This window comes from Dicentrarchus labrax, unplaced genomic scaffold (genome assembly GCF_905237075.1).
Source record: "Dicentrarchus labrax unplaced genomic scaffold, dlabrax2021, whole genome shotgun sequence".
Taxonomy (NCBI): Eukaryota; Metazoa; Chordata; class Actinopteri; family Moronidae; genus Dicentrarchus; species Dicentrarchus labrax.
Window position 1 is genome coordinate 26,328,963 of NW_026136714.1, and position 19,140 is coordinate 26,348,102.

Below are 19,140 nucleotides of genomic sequence, written 5' to 3' on the forward strand. Positions count from 1 at the left end.
TTCTCTGGGACTTCAATCTATCTCACATACCTCTGTAATTCTAATTGCTTGTGGGCCTTCAGCAAGATTCAGCTTATTGGCCTGTGCCATGTGGATTTTTTTTTCAAACTCTGAGCAATAACTGTTGTTCTGTGGTCTTCAAGTGCCCAGTTTGCATTAGCTGGATGGCTAAAGGTCTTTTCAGCTGTCTTTTCACCGACTGATGCGCATCGTGATTCCTTTTCAATGAGAGGCCAGCGGGCAGGTTGGGAGGAGCGGACAATCTGACAATATTTAACACTAATTTTATAACTTTTTAGCAAAACCTCATCATTATAAGAAAGTCATTATAAGTTTAAACATTTTTAAGAACTAATGGTTTTCATTATGCCAGATTTCCAACACCCCTGCTTCCAGCGCCCATGATCAGGTAGAAATGACACCACAGTAAAAGTTAAATAACGAAGAATTTCAGCCTCTTCCTTCTGGGTGGAGGTTTACATTCCCAAGATTTAGAACAAAGCAGTATAAAAAAAAACAGCTTTGTTCTATTACTCATATGAACAAGTTCAACATGACACAGATTTGTTGTACTGCAATTTATATATATATATTATTTTTTTATGTTTTTATTTAGCCTATTTTTAGACACTTATACACATTTGACAGTAGAGAGGGGATGACACAAAGCAAAGGGCCACAGATCAGATTCGAAACCCATGGCTGCGGCAGTAAGGACTTGCTCCATTGGGTGCCAGCTATACCAGGTGAGCTACCATGGCGCACCAGAGCCTGGAGCACTTTTATCATGTTGTAATATGTTTGTCTTTGTCTGAGTAAAATATTTTGTCAAGAGGAATGTCTTTTACTGCAAACCAAATCTACCTACGTGTACAAATAAAGTAATCTGAATCTTGATATTGAATTATCATCCAGCCCGACAGAAAGCCAATACCAACCTCTCAGATGGGATGTTGCTCAATGTAAAGTTCATTCAGACGGTTAGCTGACTTCTTTCCAAAAGTTCTTGGACACATTTGGAATTTTTTTTCAAAGAATGAGAAAGTTCCAATACATTGCTTGTATTTATAGTCCAACCAAGCGATTTCCAGGCCTACTACTATTTATTTATGGCTAATTAGTCCCATATGAAACTGGTTAGTATGGCATGAAAACATCTTAACGCTACTACTTTTGCCTTTGAGCAAGAATGGCTGCATTGATTTATAAGATGAGGCCGCTGTCACTCACTTTCAATATCAGGATCATTATATTTTCTAATGCAAGACAAACCTGGGTCACTCATCTGCATGTGTAATATCTACCGAATCTGCTGCAGAGGTTCTGTTACAAACAATGTAACACTACACCACGCTACACTGCTTCAGATCTGACCTTGTAATTATACTGCTTATGGTAAATACTGCTTGTTCTGATCCTGAATCAGTGATTAAGAGTCAAAGAGCAACTTCTGCCCCCAAGCATGTGTCGCTGCTGTCTCTCAAGGTCACGGTGTCAGAGTGTGTGTGTGTGTGTGTAAAGAGAGAGAGAGAGAGAGAGAGAGAGATTATGCTTATGGGATAGTGGCAACCTGCTGAGGAAGCTCAACGGCGAAGTGGAGGGGAAGAAAAGAGAGAAGGAGAGAGAGACTACTGCAGTGCGTCTAAGCAGGGAGAGTAACATCATGAATATTGAAACCCGACTTTACCTTCCTCTCCACCTTTCTTACTCTCTCTCTGAATCAGTTTCTTCATTGGCTGCTGCCCACAATATTTTTGGAAAGGTGTGAAAAATGGCTGTCTTCTAACTGTCACCCTTTGAGCCTCTACCAAAAATACATTGTACCAAGGTACCAGAAATAGCAGTAGGAGTAAAAGAAAGGAAGAAAAGTGAGTTGAAAAGATGTCAAATGACAACAGCTGTGCAGTCTAATCATCTGCAGACAGATAGTAGAACATTTCACTTTTACCCCAAAATAGATCTAACTGTAAATAAGGGCACATCTGCACTGCACTGTGTTTGGGTTATGTAAGCCTGTGTGTGTGCGTGTGTGTGTGTGTGTGTGTGTGTGTGTGTGTGTGTGTGTGTGTGTGTGTGTGTGTGTGTATGTGTGTGTGTGTCAGCACGTGCTGGATAACAGTGGGAGTGGCGTTGTAGAGGGTACTATAACACGCCATCACCTCATCCATCTGGCCTCTGCTAATTAACACTGCTGCAGGAGATGTGCACACACACACACACACACACACACACACACACACACACACACACACACACACACACACACACACACACACACACACTCACTCTGACTCTAAGAGCACGTGCAGGACAAGAAGCTGAGAGGAGGAAGAGAAGAGAAAGGGACAAAAGATAAAGGAACTATTGGAGGCTGGAGTACATGAGGAGAGAGAGAGGAAAGGAATAAGAATAGAGAGATAGACAAGGAGACAGGAGGCCTAGTTAGGGCATAAGGTGGAAAACACCAGTTCTGGGAATGAAAAGTCTTCTTACAGCCAGATGCTCCAGCTGTTCTGAGTCACGTTAAGTCAACTGTTTACTGAGTCAAGATTTACGCTTCAGTGAATTAAAACAGTGTTGCCACAACTATATCTTATGACAAACGTAGTTACTAAAGGGTCACTGCACCTGAACTACAGAAGCATATTTCCTCACTTCCCTGCAGTGGTAGTAGTAGTGGGGTCTCCCTATACAGACAGTTTTGGTTCTGTTAGTGCAAGTTTTGAGATTTCTGCCTCTACACCAATACAATGGAAGTGAATGGTGTTTACTTTTTGGTGGTCACTGGACTGATAAAATAAATTCAAACATATTCAGCAGCAACATCCAGTGAGAGACTGGAGATGTTGCTCAATGTATCGGGATGGAGGCAGACATCTCAAAACCTGGACTAATAAAACCATCAGTATGGAGAGATACGACTACGAGAATATATGTTTTTCACTAATGTGGGTGAACTGATCCTTTACATAATTTAGATCTACATGGAGCCGATGCATATGTGACTGTCATTAAATCATCATTAAACAAAATAGTTTTAATCAATCTGGAGTGAAACACTGCTTAAAAGTATTTATATCTGAGTGCACAGGCTCAACAGGAGGGCTTTGACAACAGATAATCACCAGCTTTCCAGAACATAAAGGGGTAAGATAACTAGATCTAGCAAGTCCCAACAGATTTACTAAACATCAACATATGGGCCACATTGTGACCTCAGGGAGATGCACTGCTACAACATTTAAAGGACCAGTGTGTGTAGCATTTAGTGGCATGTCCATCATGGCACTGGCCATTTGACAGTGGTATAATTCCTGCCCTGTCAAGCATGTTGAAGAAACTACAGTGGCGGTGAAAGTCGCCAAACACATGAAAGGCCCTATCTAAAGCCTTGTTTGTCCACTGTAGAAACATGGCGGTTCAAAAAACATCTCATTCTAAGGTAACAAAAACACAACAATTCTTATTTTTAGATGATTATACATTTATATACCTTAGCCTTTATATGCAAAGGTGTTAGCACCTGGAGCCATTTCTAGTTATCTTCAGCTCAAATAATGAACTACCTTCGATAACCAGACATTAAAAAACAACCAAATGAAGAACGACCCATCGTTATTTGGCACTGTGTAGTAAAACTGTTGGGCTAACCAGTTCAGCATCTTACTCTTACACTCCTTTCTCTTCTCCTTCTGCACTCTGTATACTCTGCAGTGTAATATAGTTGTTGTGCAGTACCACACTGTGCATTACACACTGTATGTTAGAGCAACATACCAAGTGCCATACTTGAATAATAAAACAGAGTGTGACTGTGGGGGTTAATAGAGCTATGGATCATTTGTAGTGATGAAAAGCCGTCCATAGTTAAACATTTGGTACATCATAGTCATTTGTAATATGAGACAGTATAAATCATACTTATCGGCCTTTTCATTCTTTGTGAGCTTAATGAAGAATGCACAGTGTGTTATGGTGTCTGTATGTCATGATAAAGGCTGCTGAATAAGACAGCAGGAGGCAGAGAGGAGAAGCAGAGGGCAGGATGCGAGAAGACAAAGACGAGGTGACCCCCTGAACACTGGGTCAGAGCCATGTTTTATTTTCACCTTAGTCTGTGTGTCAGCGTGGCTGTTGAAAATGTGTCAAGATAGCAAAAAAAGTGCTTGTGTGCGTGCTTCCATATACATGTGAAAAAATGTGTGTGGTGTTAGCTGCTGTGCGTTTGCACATGTGTGTCTTCCGGGCGCAAAAACGTGTCAAAATGATAATCTCATTATGTGTGTTTTCTGCCAGCACACAGAGGCAGCAGGTAAGGATCTGAAGGTGGTACAAGATGAGTCTGCAGGATTCTCTGCCGTTATGCCTTTTTAATGAAATGGAGGAAGTGAGACAGGTCAATACACCGAGCTGCTTTTAATCCAAACTGCGGACAAAACTGGAACAGAACAGAATTCTTAAATAGAAGATCTGGTGGTAAGTGTGTGTGTGTGTGTGTGTGTGTGTGTGTGTGTGTGTGTGGAGGGGGCTGGGTAGTCTGAGTGAAAAAAAAACTGCAGTCTCCTCAGCCACAGTGTACTTGTTTATGTGCAGGCCAGTTGTAAGACAAAACAGAAGATTTACAAAAAGTAAAAGTTACAAAAAGTGTTAGATAAATGTCAGTTTGCTACAGTAAGAGACTAACATGTGGCGAGAGAGTGCTTTTGCATTACCATTATCAAGGACCATTCTCAGTTCCTCCACAAGGAAACATGTTCCTTTAAAGACCTACATATGTATAACACACAACAACGTCCAATGCCTTATTATAAGCTAACAACAATGTCCATGTGCTTCCTCCAAGCGTTACAAACATAAACTTATCTTTTTATCAAACATAACCTTATCGTTTTATCTTCATAAATTAAGTGAGCTTCGACTGCAAAATATTAAAGGCTTACTGTAGTTTACAAAGTGCAGGGCTTCAAAATAAGGATTGCCCACTTGTCTGGGGCAAGTAAAATGCCATTGCAGGATTCAGGCTACTAAATCAAGTCACTCACGTGCCCGGTTGGGTAGGAAGTGGTAAAAAAGATGAAACATAGTTTTTTTCCAGAGCTAATGATGAAAGTAGCTAAGGAGTGAGCTATCTCGCTTCCTTCTCAAATTGCAGTACCGATTTGGCGGGTAAAGACAAAGTTTATGAGTTGAATAGCAAGTGAGCATGTGGGTGGCATTAGAGAATGTGGGTGAAACACCAACTATGTATTGCACAGTTTGAGAGCAAACTGGGGTCGTTTTCCAAAGGCAAGTCAAGTTTCTGACAAACAACAGCTGACAGTATCTCGCTTGAATACCAGCTAAGAGGATCTTCATTGTTATATGAAAACCCCTAATAACTAAAAAGCTATTTGTATAAGGGCTAGTAATAATTGACTTCGAGCAGGTAGATTTTGGGACCACTTACCCGGTTAAAAAAACATTAACCCCTGAAGCGTATCCGGGACAGAAGATTCACACAGCTATACAAAACAATATCCCATGTTCCCACATCTCAGCAATTACCTTAGGGACTATAGTCTTATCATAACTGATAGAAATGATGTCCTACAAAAATACAAAAACTACAAAAAATAAGACCAAAATGATCCTTTACTGCAGCTGCCATCGAGAGGCATAACATGACTGCATTAAAAGTGCTGTATAAATGCAGTCCATTTAGCTTTTTTCTTTAATATTTAACCAGCCTGTATTCTAGTGCAAAAATGGCCTGATGGTGTAGCAGGAAATGTCAGGGGGTCATTAAAACTTTACTAAAACAACTGGAGACAATGAGTTAACTTTGCGAAACAGTTGGACTCGCAAGATCACAAAATTAGGAGATCACGGGACGATCGACCTTGCCAGGGTTTGCTTGTGGCCCAGTACAGACTTACCGGACCAATCAGGCTCCTTTGGGGAAGTACTGGGAGCTACGGGGGCGATATTGTCTTTCCCAGGATGGCAAAGTCATGAAGTGCAGTACTGTGTCTCTGATTGGCTTACCCCTTACATTCTTACCTTAACCCTAACCAATCTCACTTTTATGTCATTCTGTCCAGTACTTATTGAGATGTGTGCGTAGATAGAGCAACATGCATAACCGTTCTTTAATCCTGCAGCTGGTGGGACAAAACAACCAATCAGAATGGAAGTATAAAAATTATATAAAAAACCTGTGGCTGCAATGTCTGTGCTCTGCTCTTGTGTTGTTAATCCATGCTGCCTCCCCCACAGTTCACACAGATATTCATCCAGCATCTACTGTTTCCTCCACATTTTACACACCTTCATGTTTGTGTTCCATGTTATCTTCCAAATAGAACCCTTCTCCCCGGGGTTAGCCTGATGTCAACAAGCACCCTCCCTGCTCAAGTGTCCTTGATCTAAAAAAGGACTGAATCTTCGCCTGTTGTTGTAGCTGAAGTAAATCTTCATGACCCTCACCCCACAGGGTGACCCTCACTCTACTTCTCTGTGTAAACATCCCTTGTCTGGTACCCTGTCCTTGACATTCTGTCTGCAGTCATTAGCAGGGGAGGATGTTAAGGTTCTGCTATAAAATCATGTTACTGAAGGTTGTACTGTGTGATACAGTGTCTAGTGATACTAGTCACACATTTCAAAATGTCATTGTCCTACATGGTTCCACTCATGCAGAGAATGTATAGAGCAAGAGCAATGACATTTGACTAAAAAATAATGTTACAAGGCTGTGTGCATACGAGTCTTGGCTTGGTACTCCTATTTTAACACAGACCAGTTTTTTTCAGTGGTGTTATTTGTAGTCCGGCTTTTTTGACCTTGACTTGACAGAATGATGACATTTTCTGGGGGCTCACTGTTGCAGTGGTGTCATGACTGTACTGTCATGACTGGACTCAAGCACCAGTGGTTGTCTGGGCACATCCTCAGGTGAACTTTTGGGGAATTTTGGGAACCTTAAAAAAAGCCCAGAGACTGAAAATGTGGCCCCTGTCCAGCTATGGAGCCCTGAATTATTTAAGAGGCACCTGGCCTATAGTCTATTCAGTGACTGACAGCAGCCATATTGAGCATGAATTGCTTCCTGAGCAACAAACATATATAGGCGTAAGCTGCGCTTCATCTAACAGTTCCTGGACAACACTGACTGAACAGCATCCTTTCAAAAAAGGCCCAACATCTTTTTACCACAATATTAACATACAGGAAGTCCACATCTTCTAACGTGTGTCTTGGTGTGAATAATAATAATAATAATCATTATTTCATTGTGAAATATTCATAAGATATAAAGACAAGGAGATACCGATCTTATACCATGTCTACACAGCAACATGTGAGCAGAGCAGCAGCTTCAGTCCCCTGTCAGCATCATACAGGATGCGTTCAGGTGCAGTACAGCTGTGTAGGTCACATGCTCAGAGCCCAATGCACAATCGGTGTACTGTAGTTACATGAGTGAAACACAAGAAGATAGATGTGATGCTTAAAAAGACACTGTGGGTCAAAATACAGTGTTACACAGCTAGCCAGATTAAAATAGAAGCATATCTGTTCCGTCAGATGCACATGCTACCATGGCTGTTGCACTTTGCTCTGTTAAGCCTCACTGCTGTGCTCAAGTTAAACCAGTTTCACTTTGAGCACGTTAACAGTGATTTTCAGTGCACTTGCAGTGAGATGACAGCCATCTCCAGCATAACATGAAAGCGACCTGTGATGACTGAAAAAGGTTTCATGCACCCAAACTCTTAGCTGGCCATTGTCCTGTTGTTTTCTCCGAGGCAGGATAATGCCAGGGTCTTCTTTTGTTTTAAAATGACGACTTTGAAGAGTCTTTGCTAGACTTGTTTTTTCCCAGCACTTTCCTGATCTTTGCTTTTGCTGATCATATGTAGACAACAGCAAGAAAAGTTTGATTGACTGACAGTCTGATTTCTGTCACATTTGGTCTTAGCAGCCTGTGTTAGCTGGTTTAAGGCAGCACCAAACTCTTCGGCCAAATTAGGATTTCCTGGCTGCAATAATAGAAAAATTGCAAGAATAGCTGTAACCCATTTAGCAAAATTGGTCTGGCCCAGAGACGGTCCACACAGCGCACTTATGGTAGTAGTAATGGCAGTAGCTCAGTCTAGGGACTTGGCTTAGGGACCAAAGGGTGGCTGGTACAAGCCCAGCATGGGACAGTGAATATGGGAGTGGCCTGGCAGCTCGAGAAGTGCCACTTCACTGTTCAGTGGCACCTAAGCTCTAACCACTCAGGAGACAGTTGTGCATCTCCAACTATTAAAGCATTGCTGGCTGTATTCTGGCTCTACATTGGACTGCACAAATAGTTAAATGAGTCGGGCCGGCTATAGTCACACAGTTGGCATACAGGCTGAGGTCATTGGCCATATATGACTACAAGATCTGGATCTGGATCAGAATCTATCGCTGTATTTGGACCGAGTCAGGGGGCCAGACCAATTTTGCCAGCAGTAAACCTGAATCCAAATCCAGGCTTCAAAACATTTCTTCAGAAAACTCTGGGTGACATCACAGTAACTGCACTGTGCCTGTGTCTTTCTGTAGTCCATACAAAGAAACGGTGTAAACAGAGCCTACAGCAGGGGTCTTAAACTCAAATTGGCTTGGGGTTATCTCATAGGAGGGCCACTTCAATGCTCAAGTACTACGAGAAAGCGGAATAAAATGCCTCCATCACTAACATCATATCAACATCAGCCAAACAACAAATGCAGGTCTGAAACCTGCTCTCTTCTTATTAACACTTTGCACGCATTTGAAGGCACCTTTGTTTATTTTGTGTCGAACAAAATACATTTTATGTAACAGAATTGTGTTTTTATTTTTGTATATAGGACAGTTTAAATTGAATTGAAACAACTATAATAATAATAACAATAATAATAATAATCTTGCAGGTTGGATTTTATTGAATTTTTGACATCATGTCACGGACCACAGGGAGGGGAATAGAAGGCCGTAAATGGTCCACAGGCCGGCAGTTTGACTCCCCTGGTCTATAGGGCGCAGCCACCTCCCAGTAAAACCTGTCACCTCATGGTCACTCTCTGACTGTTTAACATACAGCCTGCTGCTGATTATCCCATATTGACAGCACTCTGCTACTCTTATGAAGTATACCTGTGTGTTGTGTGTGTGTGTGTGTGTGTGTGTGTGTGTGTGTGTGTGTGTGTGTGGCAGTGTTATTGTAGTGTGTTCCAGTGTGCAGCAGTGTGTAAACGGAGAGATAGTGGATCCTGTAGCCTGTGGGTCACCTTAGGGTGCCATCTATCCACACAGGCAAATGGTTCAATCGATAGAGGAACATTAATCTGTAGAAGCGCTCGCCTATAGCCCCAACAGGACAGCACTGATTAGAATAAGAAATATGGGCCCACCCACCCCTGGCTAGTGCACTCTGCCACACACACACACACACACACACACACACACACACACACACACACACACACACACACACACACACACAAACAAACACACACAAAATAAAAACGACACCCCCCTCCTTCCATCCCCAGTCTAGGGTGACACTGTGCTGACACAAACAGCCTTCACTGCGCAGAGAGCAACAGAGGAACACTCTTACTGTCTCTGTCTCCACTATGAGCTACAACAACATGTGAACACTCAACTCACACTCTTTAAATAGCTGAAGACAGGCCAGAAACAAGCTAAATATTCACATTAATTGCATCTACATGTACAACAAGTCAGTGTCTGTAGTGCCTTTCTTGACCTAATATGCATCTCTCAGAACACTTTTTAGAAGTGCTGCATTATGTAATATGATGTGTATTTCCCAGGTTCATGCTGGTACAGTTCCAGTTGCCTGATGAATTGTTAATGTGAAATTCTGAGCAATTCACAAATACAAAATGTTTACTTCACAAAAGTCTTTGTTTCAAATCAGCCTGAAAACACAATAAAATTATATTTTGATTGCTTTGATTTAGTGTTGCATGGTGCAGTGTTTTGGGTGACTCACCCAATAGATTTATTGCAGGGAGGCTACACAGCCACCTCCACGGGCACCGGGACAAAACTCACACTGAAAGCACTGCATCAGTGTTTTTTCATGCCTTTGGTCTTTAATTACAATTCATTGGATAACAAGATTGAAAAAAATGATTCTAACTTTTGAAGTATTAGGCCTAAATACGGACTTTAGAGTGACGAGAGGAGGCACAGTCGAAAAACTTGAGACTTGGAAAATAAAGCACAGTGTGTTGATGAACTATCTTACAATCAAGACATGGATGCTATGTAAGGGATAAAGGGAATATAAAAACTTCTTGCATCAAAAGATTGGGAAAGTAGTTGCTTTTCCAAACTTTATAACAGTGCATGAACATACCTAACGCTACAGTGAAGATGAATGCTTTATATTTGTGCGGAACATTGTGGTAGGTGAGAAGCTACATGAGTAATGACACATGAAGCAGTGTGCTGCTAATGGCTGCTAACAGTTATCTCAACTCTGGATTTTAATGACTTACTAATGAAACGCAGGTGATACTTAGTGGTTGGAGTCAATTCATTTAACTTCAGTTTAAAGTGTTTTGTAAATACATTTATAGTATTGATTATGGTTTGTGGGCAAAGCTGCTGTTATTCTTCATTTCTCTTAAAGACCTTTTTCACAGCAAAATTGGAGGGTAAACACAGATGTTACCAATGATACTAATTAAGGTTCTGTTCCATTCAGGTCAAACAAAGTCAGGTTGCTGCTATTGTATATGTTCACGCACTATAAAGACTCAGCTACACTAAACGGAACAGAACATTAATCACAATCATCGGTTTCTCACAAACTACAAATAACTAATCTGACAACAGCAACAGACAAAAACAGAATATGACCCAGCAGCACAAAACATACAGAACTGCAACCAATAAGAGAGGTTTAGTGACAATACACATATCGTATGTCAGTTGACTGACAGCATCTAACACTATAGAATCTAAAAAGAATAAATAATTTGCTTCACTGGTTGGTAGATCAACGTCGCCTTTTCCCAGTATCAACCAGATGAACGTGGCTGGTAAACGTCTTTCCCAGCTGAATTTGACAACAGTCTAAATAGTTAGAATCCAGAACACACTCTTGTACAGGCAGAGCCATGAGTCTGTTGTCACAACATGGTCACAATGTCTCCACCATGCAATGACCTTCCCTGAATCATTGGGGTTTTAAGAAGCTCCCCTTTAGCAAGTTTTTTATTCATTACTGACTGTTAGCTCACCAGGTGAGACATGCTTTCTCTTTTTCTGCTCCTCAGTGGGCATTGCATATCTACTTGCAACCATGGATGTATGAAGGAGAACTGGATACAGTAGTGGAGGCGGGCTTGGTTCATTCCTATGGGAACTGTTCAGTGGTGCATGAAGTCAAAAAAGTTTGACAAATTATCCGGATCTTCTGGATTCTTCTGCATCGTGCATTCCATAGAGCAAGCGCACGAGAGACTTCTGCCGGCCGAGCCGCTAACTTCTGCTTCAGCCCTCTGCTAACTTGAATAGGGATAAAATGATTTAATCGTATGGCTCCTTTAGAAGGACAAAATGTTATCGGACAGAATGGATCAAATTCTGAGTGTGCGGTTTGGTCACTATGTTACATTGGCTTCAAGGCCAGCGCTCTTCCTGGGGGCTTGGTTGCAAAGAGAGAGAGAGAGAGAGAGAGAGAGAGAGAGAGAGAGAGAGAGAATTTTCTTAACTTATACCTGAAATCAATCCACCCTGAGCCCAAAGCAAGTCATGTGTCAGCACCTGATAAGGTCAGATTGCTGTCTCTACCATATACACTGTCCTGCTACTGGAAATGCTCACTGGAGCACCAAATGTGGATTCATTCACCACTGAAAATAATCCACAACAAATGTCTTTCTTGTGTAACGTTTGATAATAAAAAAGCGATTTTAGGAAATGACTGAACCTTTTTTTAAAAAGAATATATATATATATTTGTGATCTGTTCTTACTTAATCAATAGGAACCAATGGTCTTAGGATTGAGAGCGACAGAGAGGCTAGTGGAGTCAGACAGTATTGAGAGAAGGACTAACACGCTGTTGATTTTGGTCTTTTCATGCAATGATGACCTTTAATAAAAAGCCAGTCGTATCCATTTTATGCAGCAGTACATACTTATTTTAAGACCTTTATTCTGTGGTTGGTTTTTAAAGAATTTAGACATTTCATTCTCTCAAGTTGCTGTTTTTTCACTTTTTTACTTTAGTTTGTATCACATCCTGCCATAATATGTATGCAATCAGTCAGACTGTTGAGGTTTGTCAGGATGGTGTTTTTGAAAAATTATGAATAAGATATAGAAAATATAAGAATAAATAACTAAGATGCAGGTGGTCACTGTTGCCTTTGCTATCTGTGTGTTGGCAGTGTTCTCTGTCAGGTGACCTTGCCACACCTCAGCTTTAGCTGAATCGATGCCTGTGGGCTGTGTTACAGTAATGACTACCAGATAAATAGTGCAGGATTGACGGTGTCTCCAGCTGTGTGTGGACGGAGGGGCCGTTGTAGTGTTTGATTGGTTTATCAGCGACAGATCCGCAGCTGCCTCCGCACTCCCCCGCCGACGCCCAGCACTGAATCTAATACCGCTCCAGTCCCGGGACAAATCCATCAATCTAACACACACACACACACACACACACACACACACACACACACACACACACACACACACAGCATAAGCTCCATCTGAGTAACATTTCAAGCAGCAGTGTCACTGTTACATTACGTTCAAAATTTCAAGTCTCTCTATATATCTCTGTCACTGTCTCTTTCTCTGTCTGTCCCTGATTCTACACACACACACACACACACACACACACACACACACACACACACACACACACGCCCAAAGGATGTCTGTCAATATCAATAAAGTCATCTCTTTATCTTCTTGTCATTACAATCTCACACGTACATACACTGCATCTGTTGTGATACACTCCGATACAGCCGGTAGAGCAGTAGAGGAATTATAGACAGCCTTGTTAAGCAGCCAAGCTAAACCCTGCTGAAATAAATATGTATTTTGCAACCAGACATCGTACTAAACATCCTTTGTGCATACATGAGCCAACCTGCATGAGCAAGACAGGAACAACTCCAGGTGGCATCCATTTTTAAAACCAAATGAGAAGTTCGCCCGACAAAGTCAACCGAAAGCCAATCAACATCTACCTACAGTGTATATTTCTGCCCCAGAAAGAGCTGATGACTAGTAAACCTGACTAATGTCCTACACATAATGTCCAAATAATTAATATATGAAACTTAAAACTAGGCAAGTGAAACAAGTTTGGTTAAAAGAGTAGTCTGGTATTTTGTCAAATAAACAGAGTCAGTACCTGTGCATCAAGTACAGAGTTATCTTCAGGATGAGTAACTTAACACAGAGTCGTTTTCATGGTGTACAACCATGCTCTGTGAGGCTGCACTTAGAAACAGCAGTGCTTCGAGCTAAACGCTAACATCAGCATGCTAATGCGCTTACAATAAAAAACAAAAATGTTAATATGCTGACATTCAGCTGGAACTTTTTACCATGTTCACCATCTTAGTTTAGCATGCTGGCATTTGCTTATTAGCAAAGAACAGCTGAGGCTGATGGGAATGTCATTAGTTTTGCAGGTAAACCAAAAGGTTGGACACTTTAAAATTTCCAACTGATGATGGCACTACAAGAAAAGTCGAGGATCACAAGTTATTACAATACATCTAGAGGGCAATGCGAATTTGCGTATCAAATTTCATAGCAATTCAGCAGGTATGTCACTGAGATATTCAGTCTGGACCAAAGTGGTTGACATTGCTGTCAGCAGAAAAACAGTTTGGTTTTAGAATCAGTTTCTTGACCAACAACTGTGGGGAATAGTGACTGCATGTATCATCTTCATGAGTTCACTTGGTTCTTAGCAACCAAGACCCCATGGACCTGAGTCAAGCCAGGTCCAAATTACTGTTATATTGCTGTGGGTCTTGCTTCTGTGAGTCAGTATGATGATATATGATAATATATCATTATCATTATTAATAGCTAAGAAGATACAGAGGGTTTATAAGGCAGGTTTGAATTTTTTGGAACATGTATTTTCCCACTTTCTATATAGCTATTTTGCTAGGCTAACAGTTTCTTCTTGCATCCAGCCTTTGTACTGTACATCCCAGACATCTTTGTACAGAATGTACAGGGAGAAGCTTCTCATTGGACTAGGCTGAAGGATAGGCAACTAATTCAATTTGTTTAGGGTTAAGGTAATGTAACAACATGGGTTATTGTTGTAGGCTATTTTATATTTCAAAGGATATAACTTTCAAACATATACAACAGTCCCCATCAGCACATGAGGTTAATATAACAAAACTGAAAACCACAGTAGCCTCTATGAACCAAATATGAACTCTCTGCAGTTCCCTACTCAACACCCCACCAGACTGTCACCAATGCAAACACATATAAATGCACAGCTGAGTAAGCCAAACCTTGACAATAATGACAAATTGCACAGAAACAGACACAGCAAACTCTTAACAGTGTATCCACAGCAGCCCACTGGACCATCATGTAATTAAATAAGAGTGTGTATGTGTGTCCCCAGCACAACCCAGGGGCCCTGAGCCCTGCTGCTGCCCCTGCTGCTTCCCCTGCTGCTGCCTTGCTCCAGAGCACAGCAGCAGCAGAGCAGTGGAGGAGGAGGTGGAGGAGGTTTGACTCTACCTTGCCCTCGGTCCAGCAGAAACAGATGTTACTGGAGGTGCTCAGGATATCCGTAATGAAGGAGGAGATGCCGAGACGCATGGTGGTAGACGATAACAACACCGGAGAGATATACAGATAAAAGAAAAAAGAGGAGAGATAGAGAGAGATGCAGGAGCTGTTGACAGAGCGGAGACCGAGCAAGACTGGAGAGGAGCAGGAGAAAAATATAGAGGGAGAGAGAGGGAGGGAGGGAGGAGGAGAGAAGGAGAGAGGGAGGAGGATGGCTGCGCTACTACTGCTGCTGCATGCAAGACTTGTGAGTGTGTGCCTGTGTGTACCTGTGTGTGCTTCTAGTGCTCAGCTTGAGGATGACAAAGCACGCACATTACAGTTTTTTACAATTAGTAACGTGCATTTCTCAAGACTTCACTTTTTCAAAAGTCAAATCACTGTCAGCAGAACAAAAGTCAGTCAGAAACTGTTCACTCACTCAAAGCCATCCACTACCATAACTCCAAACCATTTTGAAGAAGTTGTAAAACCTGTTTTTTTACATTCCACACCATGGATAACACACAAGACTGTAAATTAGACTGCAATCTGCTAGGGGGGCACATGGAGACAAATCATGTCATCCTAAGTATAAGCAGTGATAACCAAATTTTATTTTTTTACCAAACTACTCCCCGTTACATTGTGGTACACAGTGGTTCTCAACCAATTTACTTCAGGGACCCCTTCTATCATTGAGTAAACTGATGACTCCTGACTAAGTTAGTAGTTATATTCAATGCATATCAATAACAGTACAGAACAACTGATAAACTGTACAATGAACCCAAATAGTGAACACACTAACTGCAGGAAGTTTATGTAAAACAAGTTTGGATAAATTTTGAGCTGATTATTTCCTGTGAATATTGGATCTGAAGTGACTTTTCCTGATGGTTTTAGGAGCTTTTTATACAATTCTCTGTTTATACTGTGTATTTTAATTTTTTTAACAACCATACATACTATATAAGCATTTCATTTTCTTCAAAGAATTAGACGCTAAGATGTTAAGATATGTTGTGCTGTATTTTTGCCATTTGTATTTTTAAAGTTTTCTTACACCCCTTAAAATCTATTTTATTTTTTGTTTCTTGTAAAACGTAGCCTGTTTCATTAAAAAGAAATCCCAATCCCTCTCCTGAAAATTTCTTTGGGAGAAACTACCTAATGTTGGAGTGAATTTGCTTGCTATGCAATACACATAAATAGTGATACTAGAAAAGAAAGGAGAAGGAAAAGATGAAGCTGGCGAGTGCTTTAGACCCATGCAGTAATAAAATGCCCAACATTTTCAGTCAGCTCAGAAAGCTGCTCTCAGCCAGACTGAAGAAGCAAATGATAGCCAGGAGGCTAACATTAAAGCTAACATTACTAGCTTCCTACTGAAGCATACTGCAGCATTTTCTGATTTATCTCTGTGACATATACTGTAATGTAGTGCATCAAGAAGTGCCATTCTTTTTGTTGTAATGGACTCTTGGTTTATGCAGAAAAAATGAATAAATAAAATCTACTTCAAAGACAACAGTGATACATTCTGTAATGCTACCTGTCATGGGGTAGTGAGTGACAAAGCTGTGAGATAAAAATCTGTGGAGATCTGGGAGATCTTTATGTTCTGAACACAAGTATGGACACAATACACACATTAGCATATAAACACAGCAACACAATTCATGACCAGGTTCACCAATTCATTCAAACAATGTGTCACAATTATTGGATTGACTTGCAGGGGCAAAGGAAATCCATGCAAGTTCAACTTTGGTGAACTTTGTGAAAATGTTAATTTTGTTGCCCCTTCCATCCACTCCAACCTCCTTCCTACGTGCCCTATAACTACATCACCTGCTTCTTTCTTTACTCCTGTCGTAATTCACTTAATTCACTTTTGGGGAAAATAACATGGACTTGAATTCATATCTTGAAGACTTACCCTCACCTCAATGAACCAAAAATCAGCTTGTGTCCCCAGTTGGACAAGTCGTACCCAATTAATGGGTGTTTTGCCTGAAATGTGTCCCCGAATATCTCCTAAGTCAGACCACACATTAATATATGTATTTTTTTATACACGCAATTACAAATTCAGCCCTTTGAATCCATTCATTATTCAGACGTTACGTTGAATCAGTAATGTCATGTGCCACATTATGGAAGAACTGAGTGGCAACACACAAACACATACACACAGAGGCATTTGTTCCAACTCAGTGTCTGCCCTCAGGTCAGAGAAAACATTTGAGCTCCTACTCCACTGTTAAATACATTGAAGTAGTTATTTTGTGATGTATTTGTCATGATTGATATTTCCCACAATGCCTTTCAGCAATCCAAAGAAGAGGTGTGAATTTGTTGCTTTCAATCAACGGTGGGTGTAAGAGTGTATGAAAAAATAGTAACAAGTAACAAACAAGTATGACAGATAAAAACAATAAAAAAAAGCAATGAAAATACAGACAAGACTGCACATTCTCAGCTTGCTGCTGAAGCTAAGCCAAATAGGTTGAATGATTCATAAGGTCCATGTGGCTGACATTGTGTACACTATATAACCTACTGTACTGGCAACAGTCCATGGCTTATTACCGCCAATCATAAGTGTGCAGCGTGCATACTATATGTTACTGTATGTCATCTCATTAAGTCTAAAAAATGATCTACTGTTCATTAATTTGCCTCATATTGCTGTTCATGAAGTTCCACACATTAAAGCTACGTCAGACTGATGTAATGAGTGAGTGATGAGGGAAATAATATTTGGGAACATAATGGACGAGGCCTATTAGTCTTATACTAGAGTCATATGATTGTATAAAGAAAGGGATCCTGAGATGAACTCGTCCTCTGTTTGTTCAGGTTTGTAGTCAGTTTGAATCATGTGACAGGATTGGTGGGCTTGGAAGCTAACATTGGACCTAACCATATGATAAAGCCAGCTTGGGTTTGGTAGAAAGGCCCTGTTTCAAGTCTCATGTCAAACCGTTTCACTTTACATTATGCTTACATTATTCTATGCTATGGCAACGGCTGTTGCATGTACTTGCAGCAGCTTTTTGTTTTGATCTGTTTTGGGTTATTTTTTGGCTTTATTGCTTGGATTTGATTTTAAAGGGCTTTATTCAAATTTACTGGATCAGGAGACTTTGGCTATGGCAACAGCTGCACATTCAGATTCTGTATCTAGCTAGTGTTCAAACGTCTCTGTTTTAATCTGTTTTTAGCTTTATGCTGAAACATGTATTACCTATGACAGAAATAACAGTCGTGGGGTTTGGATTAAAGAGTGGTGGACCTTGAGACGATCGGCCAGACAGAACCAGCCAGAGTGCTGTGGTTGCCCCAGGAGGAGAGGAAGAGAGCCAGATAGGAGTTATGCTGGCCCAGCTTGGACTTGAGGCTGCTCCTGGCTAATGTCCGGTTTTGGACGAAATGGGACTCCAACACCGACACACAACGAGAAATCAGAGAATGTTGTGCCCACACCTTTACAGAGACCTGTTCCATCAACATCTCGGATCAAGCACTGGGGTGGGGGGTCACCAGGGTCTCAGAGCTCATTGCAATTTGCACATTTAATTGATGAATACATTCTTTTGTAGATTTGTCATCTTGAACTTCAAATCAATATCAAAATTTATTACCTCTCCGATTTTAATAATAAAATGGGAGTACTCCAGAACTGCATAAGCATTTGTCAAATTAAATAATACTTTGTTTCAAAATAAAATATGCTTCATTAATTGCATTATTTCCTTATATATTTAATTATGCTGTAATTCTATTACACTCTTATTGTTCAGTGTTGCAAAAACGCAATTCATTTTTTAATAAATTGTTTTAAGTGCAATTATTTTCATACATTTAAAATATTTTCTTTTACTTGTTTTGGTTAATTGATCACAAAGTTTTAAGCTACTAGTTTTACAGAATTCACCTTTTTAAATCAATTTAATCATTGCATCTTATATGATGGTTCCGCTCTCATTTTTAAATATGACATCTCTATAAGCCAGTAAACATGCATGGAGCTTGCATAAGCAAAAAACATGTAAGTGGTTGAACAGTCGGAGTGGCTGTTAAACATTAATGTGTTCTTTTGATTTGAAGGCCTGCAGGGAGCTGAGGCATCATTTACATAAATAGATTCTCTTTGATTTTAAATCGATTTCTTGACCACCCCACTCTGGCCTGCTTCCCATACACTCACACACATACTCAATGGAAATATACCTACACACACACACACACACACACACACACACACACCCAACTCACCGTGGTTTCCAGAGTTTGCGTGGTGGTGGGATCAGCTCTCTCTTGTTG

General features: G+C 40.7%; 1 protein-coding gene across 4 annotated transcripts in view; it reads right to left on the bottom strand.

The window, feature by feature from the left end:
• The window catches only part of LOC127375830 (tight junction protein ZO-2), a 111,883-nt gene extending 96,992 nt beyond the window's left edge, over nt 1–14,891 (bottom strand). The window contains exon 1 of one of the 4 annotated variants that reach the window (XM_051422149.1): nt 14,779–14,891. In XM_051422149.1, the coding sequence (XP_051278109.1) occupies nt 14,779–14,859 (81 nt within the window). In that variant the 5' untranslated portion in view covers nt 14,860–14,891. The remainder of the gene's footprint in view (nt 1–14,778) is intronic. The other 3 variants (XM_051422152.1, XM_051422151.1, XM_051422153.1) reach the window with 3 other exon arrangements.
• Nucleotides 14,892–19,140: the final 4,249 nt, after the last annotated feature.